Source organism: Myxocyprinus asiaticus, chromosome 35, assembly GCF_019703515.2.
Source record: "Myxocyprinus asiaticus isolate MX2 ecotype Aquarium Trade chromosome 35, UBuf_Myxa_2, whole genome shotgun sequence".
In the NCBI taxonomy this organism is placed as follows: domain Eukaryota; kingdom Metazoa; phylum Chordata; class Actinopteri; order Cypriniformes; family Catostomidae; genus Myxocyprinus; species Myxocyprinus asiaticus.
This window is the reverse complement of record NC_059378.1, coordinates 25,540,874-25,561,910: the sequence shown is the minus strand read 5'-3', so window position 1 is coordinate 25,561,910 and position 21,037 is coordinate 25,540,874. Positions and strand designations below refer to the sequence as shown.

General features: G+C 37.3%; 1 protein-coding gene across 1 annotated transcript in view; it reads right to left on the bottom strand.

Moving 5' to 3' along the window:
• Positions 1-414: 414 nt before the first annotated feature.
• cdk5rap1 (CDK5 regulatory subunit associated protein 1) overlaps positions 415-21,037 on the bottom strand; it is a 31,133-nt gene continuing 10,510 nt past the window's right edge. The window contains exons 6-13 of the mRNA XM_051672303.1: positions 15,749-15,869; positions 14,986-15,219; positions 9,728-9,825; positions 6,444-6,499; positions 6,186-6,316; positions 4,519-4,668; positions 3,840-3,980; positions 415-1,823 (exon numbers count right to left, since the gene is read on the bottom strand). Coding sequence (XP_051528263.1) covers positions 1,749-1,823; positions 3,840-3,980; positions 4,519-4,668; positions 6,186-6,316; positions 6,444-6,499; positions 9,728-9,825; positions 14,986-15,219; positions 15,749-15,869 — 1,006 coding nt within the window. The 3' untranslated portion in view covers positions 415-1,748. The remainder of the gene's footprint in view (positions 1,824-3,839; positions 3,981-4,518; positions 4,669-6,185; positions 6,317-6,443; positions 6,500-9,727; positions 9,826-14,985; positions 15,220-15,748; positions 15,870-21,037) is intronic.

Sequence of the window (21,037 nt, the reverse complement as noted above, 5' to 3'; positions counted from 1 at the left end):
AAAGATAGTACTATTATAAAATACACCCACTATGTCCAGGGCCGCATTAAGGTACTTCGTCCGAAGGGCCCTGGGGATTAAATGTTTCGCCTGTGCATTAATGCATCCCTGGCCATGTCATCAAAATCTCACTCCAACCAGGTAACCAAAGTTGGCAACCCTGAAATCAAAAATGTACATTAGACCTCTCTCGGCCACATTAATGTTGAATAAGTTGACAGTTATGTTATTCGTTGTCTCTTAACTTCATAATAGGTATTAACATCCATATTCTATTAACATTATAATAATAGCCTATATAGGTTTTCTATAAATTAATTTTAAGGTTAATTTTACTGGTATTTTACCGTGTACTGTGCATCCATTTATTTTACTCCATGTTATGTGTACTATATGTAATTTTTTATTTTTTTTATTTCATTTGATGTACCAAGTTTAACATTTGGGTTTCTAAATATTTCGCATCATATCATTTTCCATTTCTCACTGTTGCTGATGGTGTCATTGTATTATCAGACCCACTTTCAATGGTAGGGTCACCCACAGTTGTCATCATTTTCCATAAATGTAATGTAATGATTTTCAGTAGGCCACACATGATTACATTATTACATTATAATGAAGATCTGATGTACAAAGGTGGAGAATGATGAGTGGTCCACAGACTTATACAGAATGTCCATTACTGTATGTCCTTTTTTGATTTGGTTTTGTATTACAACTTGCCTGTTGTCTCGTTCCCTAAATATGTTCAGATAATAAAGTACAATGAACAAGTCCGGAAATTTGTGCATTTCTTTATGTACATGAATTAAAGTGATTAGAAATCAAATCTCTTACCTCAAGGTTATGCTATATAACTTTATGCTATACAGTATCTGTAGTCCATGAGATAACATATTATCTAGTTAGTGTAGAAGAACAATGAGTGCTGAATTTTATTGCTTAAGCTTTGAATTGGCAGATATTACCTGCATACTGATACTATGGAATGTAATGTTATAATTGATATATTAACATTCATTACCTGAAAGTAACTGCAATAAGAATGTGGGTTCTATTTCATTCTATGATATTTGTTGATATGTTAATAATATTCATATCATAAAAGAAAATTATTTATGTAAATGCATAAAGCACTCTCTTAACAGTGACGAGTATGGAGGCCTTTAACCAAACCCCCCCCCCAAAAAACAATGTACACAATTTGTTCACTTTTGAATGTAAATCCACATTGTGAGACTGGAAATGCAGGGCACACGAAGATTTGTGAGGTAAAGATTGCAGTATACCATAATAATGCTTTAAAAGTATAATCTTGTGCGTAATATAAGTTTCCACGCCAACTGTGCCGTTATTAAAAGTGCACACATGTGCTGACAACCTTGAAACTAATGATATTTACCTGAAATAAACTGTGGATCTGGAACACAACCTACTCTGGAGCATGTTATATTTACAGAGTAAGTTGCTATGGTTACTAACATAGTCTGAAAGTTACTCCGGCTTTTGGAACCGAAAGTTAACCGCTTTGAGTAAACATACACGGTTTAGTCACTAAACCTGTTTTCTGGAACAGACCCCTAGTCTTTTACTTTGCATTTGATACATGTTTTGCATAAATAAATACATGGAGCATTCCACCTCTCAAAATCATTTTTATGTATTGTGAATTCATTGCAGTATGCACACACTGAACTGTGACAAAGGTTAGGGAATCTGTGGCATAAAACTGTTCACTCAGATTCTCATGTTTTTGTTTTGCTGACGGAGGAGTGGATCAAGGCATGTCCTCTTAAACTCTGGGAGTTAGCTGATGTGATCTGTGGGAATATTGAACAGTCAGTGACTCTTCTAAGATACAATAGATCCATTACAACATTATGCAGCAGACAAAGTTAATGTTTACAAAAATACTTTGCAGCAGCAATTTTGGGTTCTTCAAGCACCCTTGAAAGAGCTGTTTTAGATTAGAGCTTCATTCAAATTGAGCTGAAAATTAGCAAAAAGTGATTTGTGTGTGGACTTCTCCCTATGACTGCTAGTTTAGTTAAGTTTTTGTGTTTTCTAGTTTCAGTTTAGTTTTTCAGTATATTATATTACTTAGGTTTTTTATTTAGTTTTATAAATTTTAAGTAATATTTTAGAGCAGCTAAAGTTCAATATTTAAATTATATTATTTAAAGGAATAGTTCACCCAAAAATGAAAAATCTCTCATCATTATCTCATTCTCATGTCATCCCAGATGTGGTATGACTTTCTTTCTTCTGCTGAACACAAAGAAGATTTTTAGGAGAATATCTCAGCTCTACAGGTCCATACAATGCAAGTCAACAGGGTCTAGAACTTTGAAGCTTAAAAAGCATATAAAGGCAGCATAAAAGTAATTATACGACTCCAGTGGTTAAATCCATGTCTGCAGATAGGTGTGGGTGAGAAACAGATACATTTTTAAGTCTTTTTTTTTTTTTTTAATTATTTTTACTTTCAAATAGCCCTTATAAGTACTCTTTTCTCATTATAGTTCTTCTTTGTATTCTTAGTGCATATCGCCACCTACTGGGCAGGAAGTAGAATTTATAGTAAAACAAAAAGGACTTAAATACTGATCTGTTTCTCATCAACACCTATCATATCATTTTGAAGATATGGATTGAACCACTGGATTCTACTTCATTATTTATAACGGTGTTACATTTTTCAGGGCCTTTTAATGTTATCGCTATCTAGTGGCATTTTGTTTGGATAACTTTTATGCTGCCTTTATGTGCTTTTTTTGTGCTTCAAAGTTTTGGACCATGTTGACTTGCATTATATGGACCTACAAAGCCAAGATATTCTTCTAAAAATCTTTGTGTTCAGCAGTACATTAACATCTGGGAAGGCATGAGGGTGAGTAAATGAGAGAATTGTTTTTTTGGGTGAACTATTACTTTAAATATAACGCAGTTACATTTCTCAGGGCCTCTTTTTGTGTGTTATCACTATCTAGTGGCATTTTTTAGTTTAATGAAGATGGGTTTTAAAGATTTAAAACTGTATAATATGCTTCAACTAAAACTAAAAAATAACATTAATTTTAGTTTGTTTTTGTCACTAAAATGTTTTAATTTTTGTTACTGATATCAACACTTGTTGTACCAACACATTTTCAAAAGATTTATGGAGATTTAGGCTTCTTTACACTTTTGTAGATCGGTGGATAAGGACAAACTCAGAATTTGACATAAATTATGTTACAAATCCAGGTCATCACGATCGCACTAATAAGACTTGTTTGCCCTGCGTCTCGTGTTGGTAGATTTGTATTGCACTAAGGCACTGCAAAATGCCTGTAGCTGAAAATGGTTGATTTTAACTTTTAAAGCGCAGCTGCGGAGATAAACATTTGACTTGTACTGGCTGTAAAAGGATATGATAAGATTTGTCTTAGTATTATTTTAAATGTAATTAGGAAGTAACTTCAAAACCAGCAGTTATTATGTCTCCGCAATGTCAATTATTATTACTTATGTGCTGAAATGTGTATTTAAGCAGTTAACCTGCATATCGCATGTCTGCTGGATATTTCTATTTTTACACGATATGCCATATTTCTTAGGAAGGTATCACTCTATAATAGCTTTTATTAACAACATTATTATAGTCAGTACTTAAAGCTGCTTTTACGAAGAACCCAGATGTGCTTGTTGTGTTATGTCACAATAAATTAATCTATAAATTAAGATGCATTGCATGCTTTTACAAGTTTGAAAAAAATACAAATAAAATTTGATGGTAATTTACTTAGATTTACAATTGACAAAGCAAGAGATAATATTTAGAAATCAGTTCATACCTTGACTAACACATAGTCTCCAGGAGTAATGGAGACTGTCTGTGGTTTGCCAGGCTGAACAGGTAAATCTGTTTTAGGAAAAATAACCTTCACATTTCCATCATTCCGACCACAAAGTTCCTCTGAAGATCTTTTACTGTCCTGTAAAATATCAAGATATAAAAATAAGACTCACTTTTTGTGCAAAAAAGCCTCTTGTTCAAAACAGTCAAGCACACAAGAGAAAAACAAAGGCTTAAAAGTGCACTCTGTAATTATTCATGTTGCGCTGACACCTTGCAGTGTAGATGCAGTATCATGCAGGAGCAGCAAACGTTTTCAGTTACTGATGCCATTGTAGAAACGCACTACTTGCAGTCAGCCATGATTCATTTATTCCGCGAATGAAAGCATCAAATTACTGGGGATTTTTTTGATAAAGCGAGGAATGTTTGGATGGTTATATAATGTGTGGCCAGCACCTTTAAGTATAAAGAAATGTTGTCTCCAAGATTGATTTGACTAGAGATTTCATCTCAAGTTAAGTGTACATCATTTTAAACATTTTTCAAAATTACCATTAATTTCTTTGTTTAAAAGTTTAGCAATTAGAAAAAGAAATTGCACCTTTAATAAAGGTTTTATTTCATCCACAAACAACAAATAACGAAAGCATCATGCAGCAGGCTCTAATACTCACTCCCTCTACCAACACCAGCTGTGTGCTGCCGATTAGAGCTCTGTTAACTTTAGCTGCTTCTTCTCTAAAAACAGTGATGAGATCCTCCAGGCGCTGCTGTTTCACTGCCGCAGGGACATCATCTTGCAGACGATGATAGGCATGGGTTTTCTGGTGAGAGACAAGCAAGATAAAAAGCCATACTAACTTTCATACATATGGCTTTCTGATCATTTAATGCACGGACAAGTATAGCTTATCTAAATCAGGTTTCCACAAGTTGACCAATGAATGTTTTATGACTTTTTTCCTGACTTTCCAGTCAATTATGATTACTGAATACAGATTTTTTTTTAAAAAATAATTTTCTAGAGATTGCTGGGGCATATTTCTATTTGTATGTTAGATGCCAATATTTTAAATGAATAAATTGTAATGATTCTATTTATTAGTGTACATATATCTCCATTAGCACCCTCAACAGACAAACTGGTATTATTATGCTGGCTTGTGAGCAGGTATTACGCAAGCACTCACAAAATGAGAAATATCTTAGCTGATGAAATATTTTATAGCAGAGCAAAAGTAAATCTATATTCTAGGGCTGTCAATCGATTAAATGCAGAATAATTAATCTAATAACACAAAATAAACCACACACATATATGTTTTCTGTGAAAAAAAAAGAAGCCAAATGAAGATGAAAGCATTGAATAGACATTACAAAAGTGGCTTTAGATGTCAATTCATTTTTGGACAGTTATGAGCTGTTTGGGAAGCCAAATGCTCCAAAAGAAGGATAAAACTGCACTTCTAAACTGAACCACAAAGCACATACCAGTATCCACAAGAAAAGAAAAACAATGTATATATCTACAAGAAAAACAAACATAAACAGTATCTTTCAACATAATGAATCTGTGCATAATGAATGAATGTTACGTTTATATAGCGCTTTTCTGAAACTACACTCAAAGCACTTTACACAGTGAACAGGGGACTCTCCTCAACCACCACCAGTGTGCAGACCTGAATAATGCGACAGCAGACATAGTGCGCCAGTGCGCTCACCACACACCAGGTATTGGTGGAGATGAGAGAGTTATAGAGCCAATTAATGGATGGGGATTATTAGGAGGCCATGATTGATGAGGGACAATGTGGGGGGAATATGTCCAGGGGTTACACCCCTTCTATTTCGAGAAGTGTCCTGGGATTTTTAATGACCACATAGAGTCAGGACCTTGGTTTAACGTCTCATCCGAAGGACGGTGCCTTTTTACAGTACAGTGTCCCCATCACTATACTGGGGCATTAGGACCCACACAGACCTCAGGGTGAATACCCCCTGCTGGGCTTCCTAATACCTCTTCCAGCAGCAACCTTAGTTTTCCCCACGAGGTCACCCATCCAGGTACTGACCAGGCTCAACCCTGCAACTCTGCATAAGCAGCCTTGCAGTGTAAATGCAGCCAAAAAAGAATCTGGAATCTGTTTGAAAACAGTGATTATCTGTACAATTCCATTTGGTGACGCTAGTAGCGCAGAAATTATACACTTCAGCTTTACCGAAAGCAAAAATAGTTTGCCATGCCTGACTGACATGTTATTAAAAATAAAAGCACACTTTACTCAAAGCTCATATATCTGGCAGGAGCCCAACAGGAAGAACAACAGCATGATCAGACCTTTCTCATGCTGTAGGCGAAGAGGAAGCCCACGTTATAGCCCACCTCCCTGAGGAGGGAAAGGGTCTGTTCATGGTCCTCTTTAGTTTCTCCACAGAAGCCTGTGATGAAATCACTGCTCAGACTGACCCCTGAAACAACAGCAATTCAGTAGAACATCAGGACCAAAGAGAAACATCATAAACCTCTGAACTTTATTAAGATCCCACTATATAATGACACTACAAAGTTGGTATGTCTCACTGACTAACAAGCTACCTGGTATAATTTTACGAATGTTTCCCACAAGCTCAAGATATGCCTCTCGGGTATAACTGAAAAAGAAAACAGAAGAAAAAGCAATGATAGACCACAGGCAAAAAAATATTATTTATTTATTTTTAAATCTCATAAATCAATCTAAATTAAATAAGCTATAAAATCACATAGAACGACGATACGTTGCACATTGTGATGCATGTCATGATTAAATACATTGAATAATAATAACTTGCATGAGACACCCAATTTGCCCCTGAAATTTGCAGAATAACTTTCTATCACTTTCGCAGTTTGCTTCACTTTTGTCCAATACACTGCCCATACCTGTCATTTATGTGTGGGACATGTCCCCACCACTTTTTGCCATGGCCAATTTTGTCCCCACCACTTTTTAAAATAGTTTTCGTCAGAATGAATTTCTTCATTTCGTGCATATGTGTTATACTGAGTGGTGATTCGCTGCTGGAATTTGTCATTTTTAATGTTATGATGAGTAGTCGATGCTGTCGCTTTGCTTTTCCACTGCTCATTCTCTGATCCAGTGAAATCACAAAACAAAATATAAACAAATGTGTCCCCACTCAAACATCCACCACTGCACAGATGCAATTTTGGTTTATCAAAACAAAAACAAAAAAGTTTAATTAGGGTAGATTTGAACCTGAAACCCATTCTCAAATCGAGAATATTACAACTAAACCAACAAGTCAAAGTTTACAAATTGTTGATTATCCATGCAATTATCAACTGACTTACAAAATCCTATGACAGACAGTGGCAAATGTGATGAAGTTAACAAATTAAATGTCAAATGTTCATTGGAGACCTTGAATTGGTCAGCAACAATAACATTGTAGTACTCTGTCACTGTCATTGTCTAACATTGTCTGAATTCTACTGCAGACCATATCTCTGGAATACATTACTTAGACTATTTATTTTAATACAACAATTAGTTTCGGTCCTCGAATCTGATTGGACAAGAGGCACTGATGTCTCAGAACAGCAACACTCAAAAGCTTTACTGTTTGTATCACTCCGTTTGTTTTCGTGCCATTCAAAGCTAAAGTCTAAGAGCTAAGCAGATGTGTTAAAAGCAGCTAGATGTGCGTCTTTTCATTTTTCCCTGTGACATTAAAGATTTTCGCCAGAAAAGTGGCAACAAAAGACCATTTTTATGTGTTATGAGCCAGTTGAGTTGACGATGTTCATTTGAGACAGTGCTGCCAGTAAGTGAGCGGTTTCTTTGAAGTAATCAACATTGTCTCTCGCTCCATGATCGCTCAGAATACTACTACACTATAGCTGTGAAATAGAGTTAAACTAACAGCTTCAGTATTAAGGCTCATCACAGTTGAAAGACACAACAGATGAAGTAATCACACTTACTCAAGGTGCTTGCCTACCGGAGCAGATGTGAACATTCAACATGGTGGAAGAAAGAATGAACCGGCTACCACGATATACTCAGGTACGACCCCGCTCGGATGGCTATTTTATAAACCGAGAAAATAATTCCATTCTCTTCAGTAAGCTGACTAACACTACAGCTGAGGAATAGAGTTAAACAGCTATAGGTTTACTGTCCATCTCTGCTTGGGAGTAGCAAAAGACGCAGGTCAATCACGCCCCTTCTCTCTCTCTCTCTCTCAAATACACACACACACACACACACACACACACACTTGTTTCCCCAATAACTTGTTAGAAACAGCCGAAGCCATTGATACTAGTTCATACTAGTGCCTTTTGATTGTTACAATAAGTAATCAAAGCATTTTTAATCATGTGCATTTATTCAGGATACTGTATATTATAATTATAAATGTTACAGGTCATGTGCGTATTTCACCTCTGAGGTGTGACTGAGGGTCTGATTTATATCAGGAATGCAGGAAACAGTGTTTACTCATTTAGCCTGGCTCCCCAGAGAACAGATATACATTTAAGTTGTAACTAATTCAATTGATAATTGATCAAAGCAAGCAAGAGTTTTATTGTGTTTAAGTTTTTGGTAAAGAATAAACCTTCTGTACCCTTTCACCTCTAAATATTCAGGCCCTAAAAGGGTGCATGTGAGAACTGTGAGTTATCTCAATATTTGTTCTAGAAGAAAAGGAAAATATTCAGTCTGGGTCTCCATGACATTCAGCATTAAGAAGATACAGTCTCTTCTCTCTCTTAAGATCCAGTCTTTCATTTTTCCTTCTTTGTATTTCTCAGTCTCCCCTATAGTCTTTATCTAAATCAATTACAGGAATTGTTGGAGTGATGGGAGACAGGTGATCGGGTGAAATGATCAGTCACCCTCTGGACCCAGGTCTAAAAGAAGAAAAGTCCAGTTGGATTATGATTACCTTTGACCTTTATTTGCAGACAAACTGAGACTTTGTGGTTCCAGCTAATCAGTGTTATGTTTTTAAATAACATCTTCTGCGTAGATCAATAGTTCACCATATTTTGATAGTTTCTGTTAACCTATTAGAACCCTGTACTTGTAAGAGATGATGTCAACTTATTTGCATATGTCAATAATTATGGTTGTTTCTGTAATCTAAGTTAGTTTGAGGTTAGATCCTCAACTCATTTTATTTTTCTTTCTTTTGCCTTTGTGAAATGTGGAGAACTTTGTCATCAGTAAACTCTTTCTCTATTGACTGAAACTTTAACTTTGACTCCTGGTCTTCATTGTTCATACTGGTCTCTTTACTGGGTAAACTGTATTCCCCTACTGAGGCTTGGGTGCATCTTTTGAACTAGCAACGGCAGATCCTGATCCGTCGCGTAAGAAAGTAGTTCTATGCACAAGTGCGTTTTTATTGTTGACAGTCCTTAGTTTTTCCTAATTTTTTTATTTTATTTACTTCTTCATTGAACTGTTGTATAAAAGCAATATCACACTCACAATTGTGCTGTATGGCCCTAAATCAGCACTGTCATTACCTGCGACAATCGGCCTGCTGCCCCGTGCTTGCGGCCGTGCTGATATACGGCCATACAGCACTCTTGCTCGTGTGATATTGCTTTAATACAAGTGGTAAAAGATTATTTGAAATTATTAGTGTATAACTAATATTCATGAGCTTCGCCATTTCGTCACGTCACGGCCTGCATGTCTGTGACCTCCCCCCATCTCTACTGGTCCCCATCACTTTAATAACAAAGTGACGCTCAGGATGGTGCCTCATAGAAGCGGCTTTGACCACACTGAGAAATGCCAATATCAGTGTGTATGGTTATTTGGAGATTTTGCACTGCTGATGAATGGGACAGGATCTCACCCACGTCTCATTGCATGAAGAACACGACTGCTGCCGCTCTGTGCAGGCAGATGGATCTGCTTGCAGATGTTCTTCCTCTCCTGAATCAACTGCAAAACCTGGAAATGACAGACACAAGATTGAAAACTTTTAAGCAAGTCAAGTATGACAGCAGCCAAAATCAGGGAATAATGGAGACCCTGGTTCAATAGCATCAGGTGCTTTACCCAGAAGCAAGGCTCAAGAAGCAACAACCCTCCACAGCTGTGGAGCCTGATAAGCTTGTAGAGGCTTACATTACTCAAGGGAAAACCAGCTCCATCTATCCAGGGGTTCGTTTGACGGGTCTGGGGTTGGTCAAGCTATTACACACATAGCCAAACCAAGATAAAGAAGCCTACACACAAAGCCTATACCAATAGTTCCAAAAACAATACTCTGACAGGACATATGAAATCTTTTTTTTAATTGTGGAGAAATTCTGGAACTTTGTTTTGCAGCATTGCTCATGTTACTGTCTCCCTAGAATGAATCGTTTTCCTTGTAGTATTCCATATTTGCAAGCTGCATTGGATAAAAGTGTTGGCTAAATTAATAAATGTAAACGGTTAAAGGATGTACCTTAGATATTCTAGGGTTAATAACAGTAACTTTGATATAATTGACTGTTTGATAGTCTAACATGTTTACTTGGGACTTTGAAGAGAGAAATCACCTTCTACAAGTAGAGTTGTCAAATCACAATTCCAGAGAAGAATGACTTCACATGACTACCATATGAGAGTGATGGCGCTGGTGCCAGGGCTTTTTCCTACAATAAAAGCCCATTAGAACTACGGGTAAACATATGCACAGAGAAAACTTATAGCTTGGCACATAATTCATGGAGGTCCAGTCTTTAACCCTTATGCCTTGTTCATTACTGAATCACATTACAGTTGTTCCTGGTCAAAAGTGACCAGGAACAAGAGTGTAATGTTTTTAATTGCTATGAAATAAATGTAACAACTCTAACTTCAATCATGTAAAAGGACTAGAGTTGTGCATTTTGAGTGGGTTTTCGGTATTTAGACCTTTTTAAATTTTTTTACTAATTTATTTGTGACCTTGAACTTGACATTGAAAAATGACTTTTATATGAATATTTTCTCAAATACTGAACCAATCGTCATAAATCATATACTGTTTGAAAGCTTAAAGTCTCAAGAATCAAACTGTGGTGTCCATTTTGAAAAAATAAAAATTAGATGAAATTCCAAGTATAAACACCTAGGTGGCTGCAGAGAGCTACTTATTCATCCCTGGTTGAAGAGAAGATGATTTCTAGGTTGTCACAAGTTCTGCATTTAGATATATATTTAAACATTATGAAAGATTACTTTTGTCAAAGTTTTGCATTTTGTGTGGTTTGTTTGAGGTTATTTTTGTAAGGTTTTGCAATAATGCCACATTATTATTACAGTCAACCCTGAACATGGTGTTACAAAGCGTGTCAACTTTCTCTTTGATCTGTGTGTGTGTGTGTGTACGTGTGTGCAGACTGCGTCCAAAAATTACCTGAAATAAACAAGTAATAACCTTATTTATCCCTGGTTGTAGCAAGATGAATGTGTGTGTGTGTGTGTGCAGCATTGTAGATGTGTTGACAAATTTCAAAATAAATTTTGTTTTATAGTCTGACCAGTTAGGCTTTGTGTGTGTGTGTGTGTGTGTGTGTTTTGCACTCTTGATGTTTGGAAGTCTCACCCCTTCATGTCTGTGTGTATTTTTGATGCATTGTGGCTGTTTTTTAGATTTTATATAATAATTAAAATAAATCTGATTTTGTGTTTTCCATTCATTTCCTATGGTGGTCACTTTTGACCAGGAACAGTGTGACTTTTTTTTTTCTACCACTTAGAATGATCAAATCAACTATTTTGTGTGTTCAGATATGAAATGGACCAAAAGTCATCAACTCTCGTACCTGTCAGATAAAGGAAACCAGTTTTATTGAAGAAACAACATCGATTTCGGTCAAAAATGACGAAAAAGTGCATAAGGGTTAAAGATGTAACTTTTTCAGTGTTAAAATACTTTCTCTTCTCCCAGCTTAACCCTCTGGGGTCTGAGGGTGTTTTGGGCCCTGGAGAAGTTTTGACATGCCTTAACATTTGTGCTTTTTTCAGTTGCTTAAAAACATTAATGGCTAAAGTCTTATAACACGGTATTCAGCACAAACTGGGCTACAATAATATGTGAGCAACATGTATGTACACGTTTGTATTTTTGAGAAAATAATGTTTATGCGTGGTTTTTGAAAAAAACTAAAGTTTTAAGTCACTGAAATAAGGCCATATAACACATACTAACCATTTTTTCACAAGACTTTTGAGAACTGGATCTTGTAGCCTAGAATTTTTGCTATAAAATGATGTGAAAACCATCCTGATCACTCATTCATACAAAACAATATAGTCATTTAACTTTTGTAAGACACTTTTAGTGTTAGAAAGGCCATATGCGAGGAGGCGTGGATGATCATGAATATTGATGTGATTCACACCTGAGGAGACAAAGACACCTCCCCTGAGAGAGAATGAATGTGAGGAGACTTAATGATTGAATGTATTGTTTGTATCTTATTTACAAAATCAAGTTTAAGTTAAAAGAAGTAATCTGACTATACAGTTTCTTTACATAGACTTTACTTAAACTTTAACTTTAGACCTACACTACCATTTAAAAGTTTTAGATCAGTAAGATTTTTTTAATATTTTTGAAAGAAGTCTCTTCTGCTCACCAAGGCTGCATTTATTTGATCCAAAATACAGCAAAAACAGTGATATTGTGAAATATTTTTACAATTTAAAATAACTTTTCTATTTGAATATATTTTAAAATGCAGTTTATTCCTGTGATCAAAGCTGAATTTTCATCATCATTACTGCAGTTTTCAGTGTCACATGATCCTTCAGAAATCATTTTAATATGCTGATTTTCTATTATGGGCATATTTACAGGACACATTTTACACATTTACACCCAAACAGATATTTGCAAGCACAAGCTTCATTGATGATAATGAGGCAGCATAAACACTAGTTAAAATATAATCTAAACATTCATATTATTTTTATATAATATTACATATCATATTTATATCATACAGCATACAATTTAAATACCTGCTTTAGCCAAAACAACATTTAAATGTAACTAAAACTTGCCTATTAGGACATATTTCAAATTTCAATACTTTGAATACTGGCTGGCAAGTCTGGAAATAGTCCAACTAGTAAAATATGTACATTTATATAAAATAGCATGTGAACTAATGTACAAAAACTAAATGATTTACTCAATCGAAATTGTATCCTCGGCTGGATCAAGTCGCTCTTCAAAATGCAAACATTCATCGTCAGAGTCCCGCTCTTCTTCTGAGGAAAATGTGAATTCTTCGTCACTATCCAGGAGCATCCTCACCTGTGTAGCGTGCCATCTTCCAAACGCGCAGGAAAGTGAATGAATCGGATGATGAACTTCATGTTTTTTAAGGCATTGTTGGGGGCTTTTACCATTTGCATTGATCGCCTCAGCACATTACCGTATGAATAGCGTGCTCTGCTGGTGGGTGTGATCACATTAGCGATAATTAGCTGAGCCAGGAGAAATTGTACATCGCTTTGTTTCATACAGAATACATTGCAGGAGAATATTTGTTTTAAATTTGAATTGTTTTATTTAAAAGTAGACATTTTAAGCTTTCTTTAGACATGTTTCATGTTTGTGTGATAAGTATTCGTGGAGTTTCAGTTCATTTTTGTGACGTGTTTCAGAAAGATGCTCGTGGAGACAGAGACGGCTGAAAGCGCACCCTGTTTATTTTTTTATTTTACAAAAGCACAAGGTTTTGTTGTTATTGTGAGTGTACACAAATAAAAGTTGACCCTTTCTGGTCTCTAATGATGTCTTACACTTATCTGTATACCCAAAAATGACGGAATATTTTAAGTTGTTTCTGCTGTTATGAGGAAACAATCCAGCAGGACGTGCTGGCGCGTCCATCGACCCCTGAGGGTTAATATGCAGAGACAACTATAGCTAAGCCATTCATAGGTTACATGTTCTCGAAAACAATAAACACAGTGTCTCTGTGGTGCTATAAAAATTCTTCTGTTTGTTTTGAGCAACGCTTCCAGCCCAACACAACAACATTTACTTAGCCAGTGGTGTGAGTTGGGCGTTGGGCTATCTGTTTGTTCGATCAACAGCAGATGGGGGGCTTTTTCTGAAGGCTGTTTTGAAAACAATGTTTTCACACTTAATTTGGAGGTGCGGAAATTACACATTTTAATGCCTTTGATTCTGCTTTGTAATTCCCCTTATGAAAATTTGCCATAGTTCTTGGTTAGTAAGTTTAACTGTGGAATTACTAAGATCAAGACAACATATTTCTGTTAGCATGTTAAGCTATTTCTTTTCCGGATACATTTTCCAGATTTAATCCGGAATGCATTTCTGTTCCCTTATATATGGGACGATTCCGTATTATACAGGACGGTTGATCAGGTTCATCAGTGCTGTGAAGTTTACACTGGTCCACAAGTACACAAATGCAGTTAAGTCAGGCAGCGCTATTTTGTGAAACTTTCAGAGAGTTTGGCTTTTGAAATTTCCCATATGAAACAGAAAATCGTTGTGCATATTAAGAGTGGGGCAATTGTGTAGTCACATAGATAGGAAAAAACGGACGCAAAATGCGATCATTAAAGGTGCTGTAAGCGATTTTTTCATGAGAAGGTATGCAACATTTTTTCCTACTCCCTGAAAAATGTCAATGAAATAAAAGTACTGAGATATTTCACCTGTCTCTGTGACAGCACTAGACTCTGTAAACAGTAAAGGAAAATGTGACCCCGAGCTGTGGTCTCTTACACTTTCTGCCTGTCAATCTTTTTGTGCTTTTTCATAGTATTGTAGTTGCAGTGAATTATTGAGGCTTAATGCCATTTTTATGCCATGTTGTTCATAACAGTTGTCAGTTGGGGGTGCTATTTTTCTGCTGTTGTTTTTGAAAACCGCTTCTGCTTGATGTCAGTCTCAGTAAACCTAATTTGGTATCTTTGGAGTGCTGGGTTTTGTGGAAATTCCAGATTGGCTAAAATCGGTTACAGCACCTTTAAGTGTCAGTCTGGACCCTAAAGCAGATTACATTCTAGGCTAGTATGACCCATCGTGATGGGATAGATAGATACAAAAATTTTTTTTTAAAAGTATGTTTTTTCCATGGTGCTTACCTCATCGGGAAAGTCTTTAGGATGTGGTGAGGTGAAGCGTATCCTAATGTCTGGATCGATGAGGGACACTCTGTCCAGCAGGTCTGCAAAGCGAAAGCCTCCCTGTCTTGTGCGGTAAATGGTCTTAAAGCCTCTGCTGAGCTGAGTGTTGACTTCAGAACTGCTGAACTGCTCCTCAGACAGGTCCCTATAGCTGTTCACATTTTGCCCCAGGAGGGTGACCTCCTTCACTCCCTACGCATAAACACACACATATTACCTCACCATCAAAGATGTGAAAACAGATTGACATTATTTGTAGTTTTATTACAAAGCCTTTAGAAAATGCTAAAGGAATAATTCACCCAAAAATGACAATGTTGTCATCATTTATAGTACTCACACCCATGTCGTTCCAATCTCCAATAGCCATATTACGATGGGTCACATGACAGACAAGAATCAATGACCTTTGCCAACAACTACGTCAAACCTGGCGCGATGCGTCAAAAGGCATATTTTTAATTTGAACACAAGTGCAAATTAATTTTTCTGAACTCAGCTTAAATCTCAGACTGTTCTTCACACAGAGCGAGTCATATGAAATACTTTTATGATACTCTAAAGGTGCTTTCTTGTTCTTTTTGGAGTTTGGCAGTATAACTCACCATCCACTTTCGTTGTATGGAAATGATGACACAATTTGTATTTGTGGTAAGCTATTCCTTTAACATCAATTATACATACTGTTTTTATTATAAACTTTACATACAATTCACTCTACCTGATCTGAGAGCATCCGGACCTCCTCTAAAATTGAAGATATAGGCCTACTCCTCTCTCTGCCACGGGTGAAGGGGACTATACAGTAACTACACATGTTATCACAGCCACGCATGATGGACCTGCAATACCAACCCAATGTGTAACAATTTCATTTCTGTATACAATTTCAATTGCTTTAATTTAAATGTCAGGTGTGAAGTAAAATCACACAAGAAATAATACTTTGAAAAGTTAAAAGTTTCAAAAGGAAAAACAGAGTCCTTCAATTGATAACAAAATATTTTTTTTAAATGTATGACACAAGAGTATTGTTTGATAAGGAAGATCTAGCAGCATAAAGAATGACCACAATTGACTAGATGTTTTTGAATGAGTCACTAAGGCTGGGTGATTTGACCAAAATCTTATATCACGATATGAATAATTCTATATCACGGTAACAGTATATATCACAATATAATTTTTTAGGAAATGTAATGAAAAATAGTTCACATATTAACCACTTAACCATGTAGGATATGCCTAATTGATAATCCACTAATTAAATACTCTACAAATTACATGTACTTTAATTCCAATTTGATCATATTCTCTCTCTAATTTGGAACTTGACAGATGTAAACCAAAAGAAAATTTTATTCATAAGTGAATAAGTCTGGCAGTGCAAAAACGGCTTCATATGATGTAACACTTCATGGTCATTCTATGAAATCTAAAGGATTTTTAAAAGATTTTTGAAGTTTTAAAAAAAGATTTTAAACTTTCTATTAGACAAAGATGATATTTAAGAGTTAAACAAATTGCACTGTGCCATCTTAGGCAGCATATTATCAATATCATATTATCATATCAATTAATGTCTTGTGAAGCAAATTGATAGGTTTGTGTAAAAAATAAATCGATAATTAAAACTTTATAAACTTTTTAAAACAAATCGCTTCCTGCCAGCAGTAGATGCATCAGTGACGTAAGGGCAATGATGCGTTCACGCGAAAAGTCGGAAGCGCACACTTTGTATACAACAGAGAAACGAACATCGTGCGAGAGGTAATTTCAAACAGCAACCGGAAGCAAAGATTTAAAGTTAAAAACATTTTAATTATCGATTTGATTCTTATACTAACCTATCAATTTGCTTCAAAAGACATTAATTGATCGACTGGAGTCATGTGGATTACTTTTATGCTGCCTATATATGACTTTTGGACTGTCAAATATCCAGCAGACTGATGGCACCTGTATACTTCCATCTTCACTTCAGTTCTGCTGAAGAAGTCATACACATCTGGGATGGCTTAAAGGTACGTAAATCAGTTTTATCATAAAATCATTTTTGGGTGAACTAACCTTTTAAATATGTTATGTCCACTAAAATATAAAAATCTATATAGAGAGAATAAATACCAAATAGAGGCTTTTATTTCACTTCAATAAATATGCATATTTACTTCAGTATCAATATGCATATTTGCTAATACCCAAGGAGAAATTGGAAACACAAGGCTGGGGACAGGCCAAAAGGCATCCTTGTAAAGAAAGACAATGAAAAAAAAAAACCACTTAAAAATACAATAAGGTCACTAGAATTTTGCTGACGTGTTAAGAAAATCATAATGCATCGTAAAAGTTGGCATCAGCTATTCATGGTTAAAGGCATTGTTTATACATAAGTTAAAGAGGGAAACAAAAGGAACCAATTTTGCAGAATTAAGACCTTTGCTCACCAAACACGAATGTTCGCCGTGGTTTCTCGCAGCAATCAACATTTTGAATTGAAACAACAGATTCATAATGAGCCACTCTCACCTGGAGCGAATTTGCGGCGAATTGTGTGGCGACAAAGAATTTTTTTTTACAGTGTGTCATTTTTTTCCCCTCGACCTTTGTCTCAGGGAACCGAGGTTACGTACATAACCGAAACGTTCCCTTACGACTCAGTACATCTGACATTGCATTTATTAATGCTTATGGGGAACAGAATCCCATCACGCCGCACTACACGACATAACCTCCCAGAAAGGAAGCATGACGCCGCAGTCTCGTGGGATGGCGACCGGCATGAGTATGCCGCAGTGAATGATCTCGTGATGGGCCAAGAGGGGAGCACTCAGAACGAATATATGAACTATAGTCATATAGTATGAATTAACTCCTTCACAAACTCAGTCGGGAAGGTAGTTTATTTATAATGTAAGTGCTTATTACTTATGGTAAATTACAATGGCCAAATGCAGGCAGTTGTGTAAAAGATGGGGAGCTCATCCTAAAAGGGAGGAGCATAAATATATATATTTGGCCAATGGATAGCAAGCACTCTAAACAGAGAGGACTTGTGAAGAGAGAGACATTATATCTAGGTTGTAAAACCTTGCGAATGTGTTTTGAGAGGACCATCCTGCTTCAAAACATACATTATATTGCCAAAAGTATTCGCTCACCCATCCAAATAATTGAATTCAGGTGTTCCAATCACTTCCATGGCCACAGGTGTATAAAATGAAGCACCTAGGCATGCAGACTGCTTCTACAAACATTAGTGAAAGAATGGGCCGCTCTCAGGAGCTCAGTGAATTCCAGTGCGGTACTGTGATAGGATGCCACCTGTGCAACAAGTCCAGTCGTGAAATTTCCTTGCTACTAAATATTCCACAGTCAACTGTCAGTGGTATTATAACAAAGTGGAAGCGATTGGGAATGACAGCAACTCAGCCACGAAGTGGTAGGCCACGTAAAATGACAGAGCGGGGTCAGCGGATGCTGAGGCGCATAGTGCGCAGAGGTCGCCAACTTTCTGCAGAGTCAATCGCTACAGACCTCCAAAGTTCATGTGGCCTTCAGATTAGCTCAAGAACAGTGCGTAGAGAGCTTCATGGAATGGGTTTCCATGGCCGAGCAGCTGCATCCAAGCCATACATCACCAAATGCAATGCAAAGTGTCGGATGCAGTGGTGTAAAGCACGCCGCCACTGGACTCCAGAGCAGTGGAGACGCGTTCTCTGGAGTGACGAATCACGCTTCTCCATCTGGCAATCTGATGGATGAGTCTGGGTTTGGCGGTTACCAGGAGAACGGTACTTGTCTGACTGCATTCTGCCAACTGTGAAGTTTGGTGGAGGGGGGATTATGGTGTGGGGTTGTTTATCAGGAGCTGGGCTTGGCCCCTTAGTTCCAGTGAAAGGAACTCTGAATGCTTCAGCATACCAAGAGATTTTGGACAATTCCATGCTCCCAACTTTGTGGGAACAGTTTGGGGATGGCCCCTTCCTGTTCCAACATGACTGAGCACCAGTGCACAAAGCAAGGTCCATAAAGACATGGATGAGCGAGTTTGGTGTGGAAGAACTTGACTGGCCTGCACAGAGTCCTGACCTCAACCCTATAGAGCACCTTTGGGATGAATTAGAGCGAAAACTGCGAGCCAGGCCTTCTCGTCCAACATCAGTGTCTGACCTCACAAATGCGCTTCTGGAAGAATGGTGAAAAATTCCCATAAACACACTCCTAAACCTTGTGGAATGCCTTCCCAGAAGAGTTGAAGCTGTTATAGCTGCAAAGGGTGGGCTGACGTCATATTAAACCCTATGGATTAAGAATGGGATGTCACTTAAGTTCATATGCGTCTAAAGGCAGATGAGTGAATACTTTTGGCAATATAGTGTATGTCTTGTAAGGACACACCATTCGTCCATGCCCATGAGGAGGCCATGCCTCTAGTTGAGTGTGATTTAACACCAATTGGGCAAGTCTTACCCTGCGACTCATAAGCCAGGGCAACTGCATCGACAATCCAGTGAAAAAATCTTTGCTTGGAGATGAACATTCCTTTTGTGCATCCTCCATAGCACACAAAGAGCTGATCAGACAGTCTGAACTGGCGTGTATGCTCAACGTATGCGTGTAGTGCCCGCACAGGGCATAACAAATGCAATGATTGTTCCTCATCTGAATTAAATGGAGGAGGGAAGAAGGCCTGAAGGTCCAAAGGCTCAAAGGGGGGCCCTGTGAGAGCTTTTAGGACTAAAGTTAAGTCCAAGTCGGAACAGGCGCTTTGTGAGTGCGCGCTTTAAATGTCTCAGATCCAGGATCGGCTGAAAATAACAGCTGTAAAGCCCTTTTTTGGGCTTGACAATTTGGCACAATCTCTATCGTGCTTTTCACGAGGAGACTGTGTATTTTGGCTCGTAACACTGGCGCACCTTCGGACAAAACCGTGGAAGACAGAACACCATTAAAACGGGGTGGCCGGCATGCAAATTGGATCGTTTAACCATGTTCAATAGTTTTTTGCACCCATTCTGAAATACCTGTTAGGGCTTGCCACGCATCCATGTAACAGAACAGAGGGCAATTTGGTTTGTTTACCATATGATAATGCGTCGCTCACTACAGGGAAGCTGTTGCACATAATGTGTGTGCTTTGAAGAGGAAAAGGGCTCTTTATTGAGAATGTGTGAGCATCTCGTGCATTTGTAACGAGTGCTGTATTCTTTTTTGCACTTATTGCATTTGTTATTGCATTTATTTGAGTGCAAGTCACAGAAACAACATTTTGAAAAATATTGTTAACAACAATATTCCTTTCCCGGCAAACAGTAGTGGGGAGATGGGGAACAGTGTTTTGTGTCTCCAATGGAGCCTTTTTAGGAGCAGACCCGAAGGGAACCGCGGGCTCTGCTTTCCGCTTCAAAGGATTGTGCCCATCAGGAGCGCTTTTGCTGCATGTGCCGGTGAGGCAGCAGGTATGGGGCTTTTAGTTGGGCGCTGGCTCGAAACAGAGTGAGGGTGGACCGGCTGTGATGCACTCCATTTGGGCATAAAGTGTCTCAGCCTGTGACTGCTGCTGAGTCGTGACATAATGCTCAGCAAACTAATTCACAGAGCTGCCAAAGAGGCTGGCTGGAGACACTGGATCATCCAACAGAGTGACTTTTTCCTCATCACTCATTTCTGTGAGGGTCAGCCATATACACTACCAGTCAAAAGTTTTGAAACACTTGGCTGAAATGTTTCTCATGATCTGAAGGCATATGCTTAAATGTTTTACATTAGTTTTGTAGACAAAAATATAATTGTGCCACCATATTAATTTATTTCATTATAAAACTAAAATTTTATAAAAAAATAACGTTTTTGAAATTGATGACTTGGACCAAATAATAAAGAAAAGCAGCCAATAAGTGCCCAACGTAGATGGGAACTCCTTCAATACTGTTTAAAAAACATCCCAGGGTGATACCTCAAGAAGTTGGTTGAGAAAATGTCAAGAGTACATGTCTGCAAATTCTAG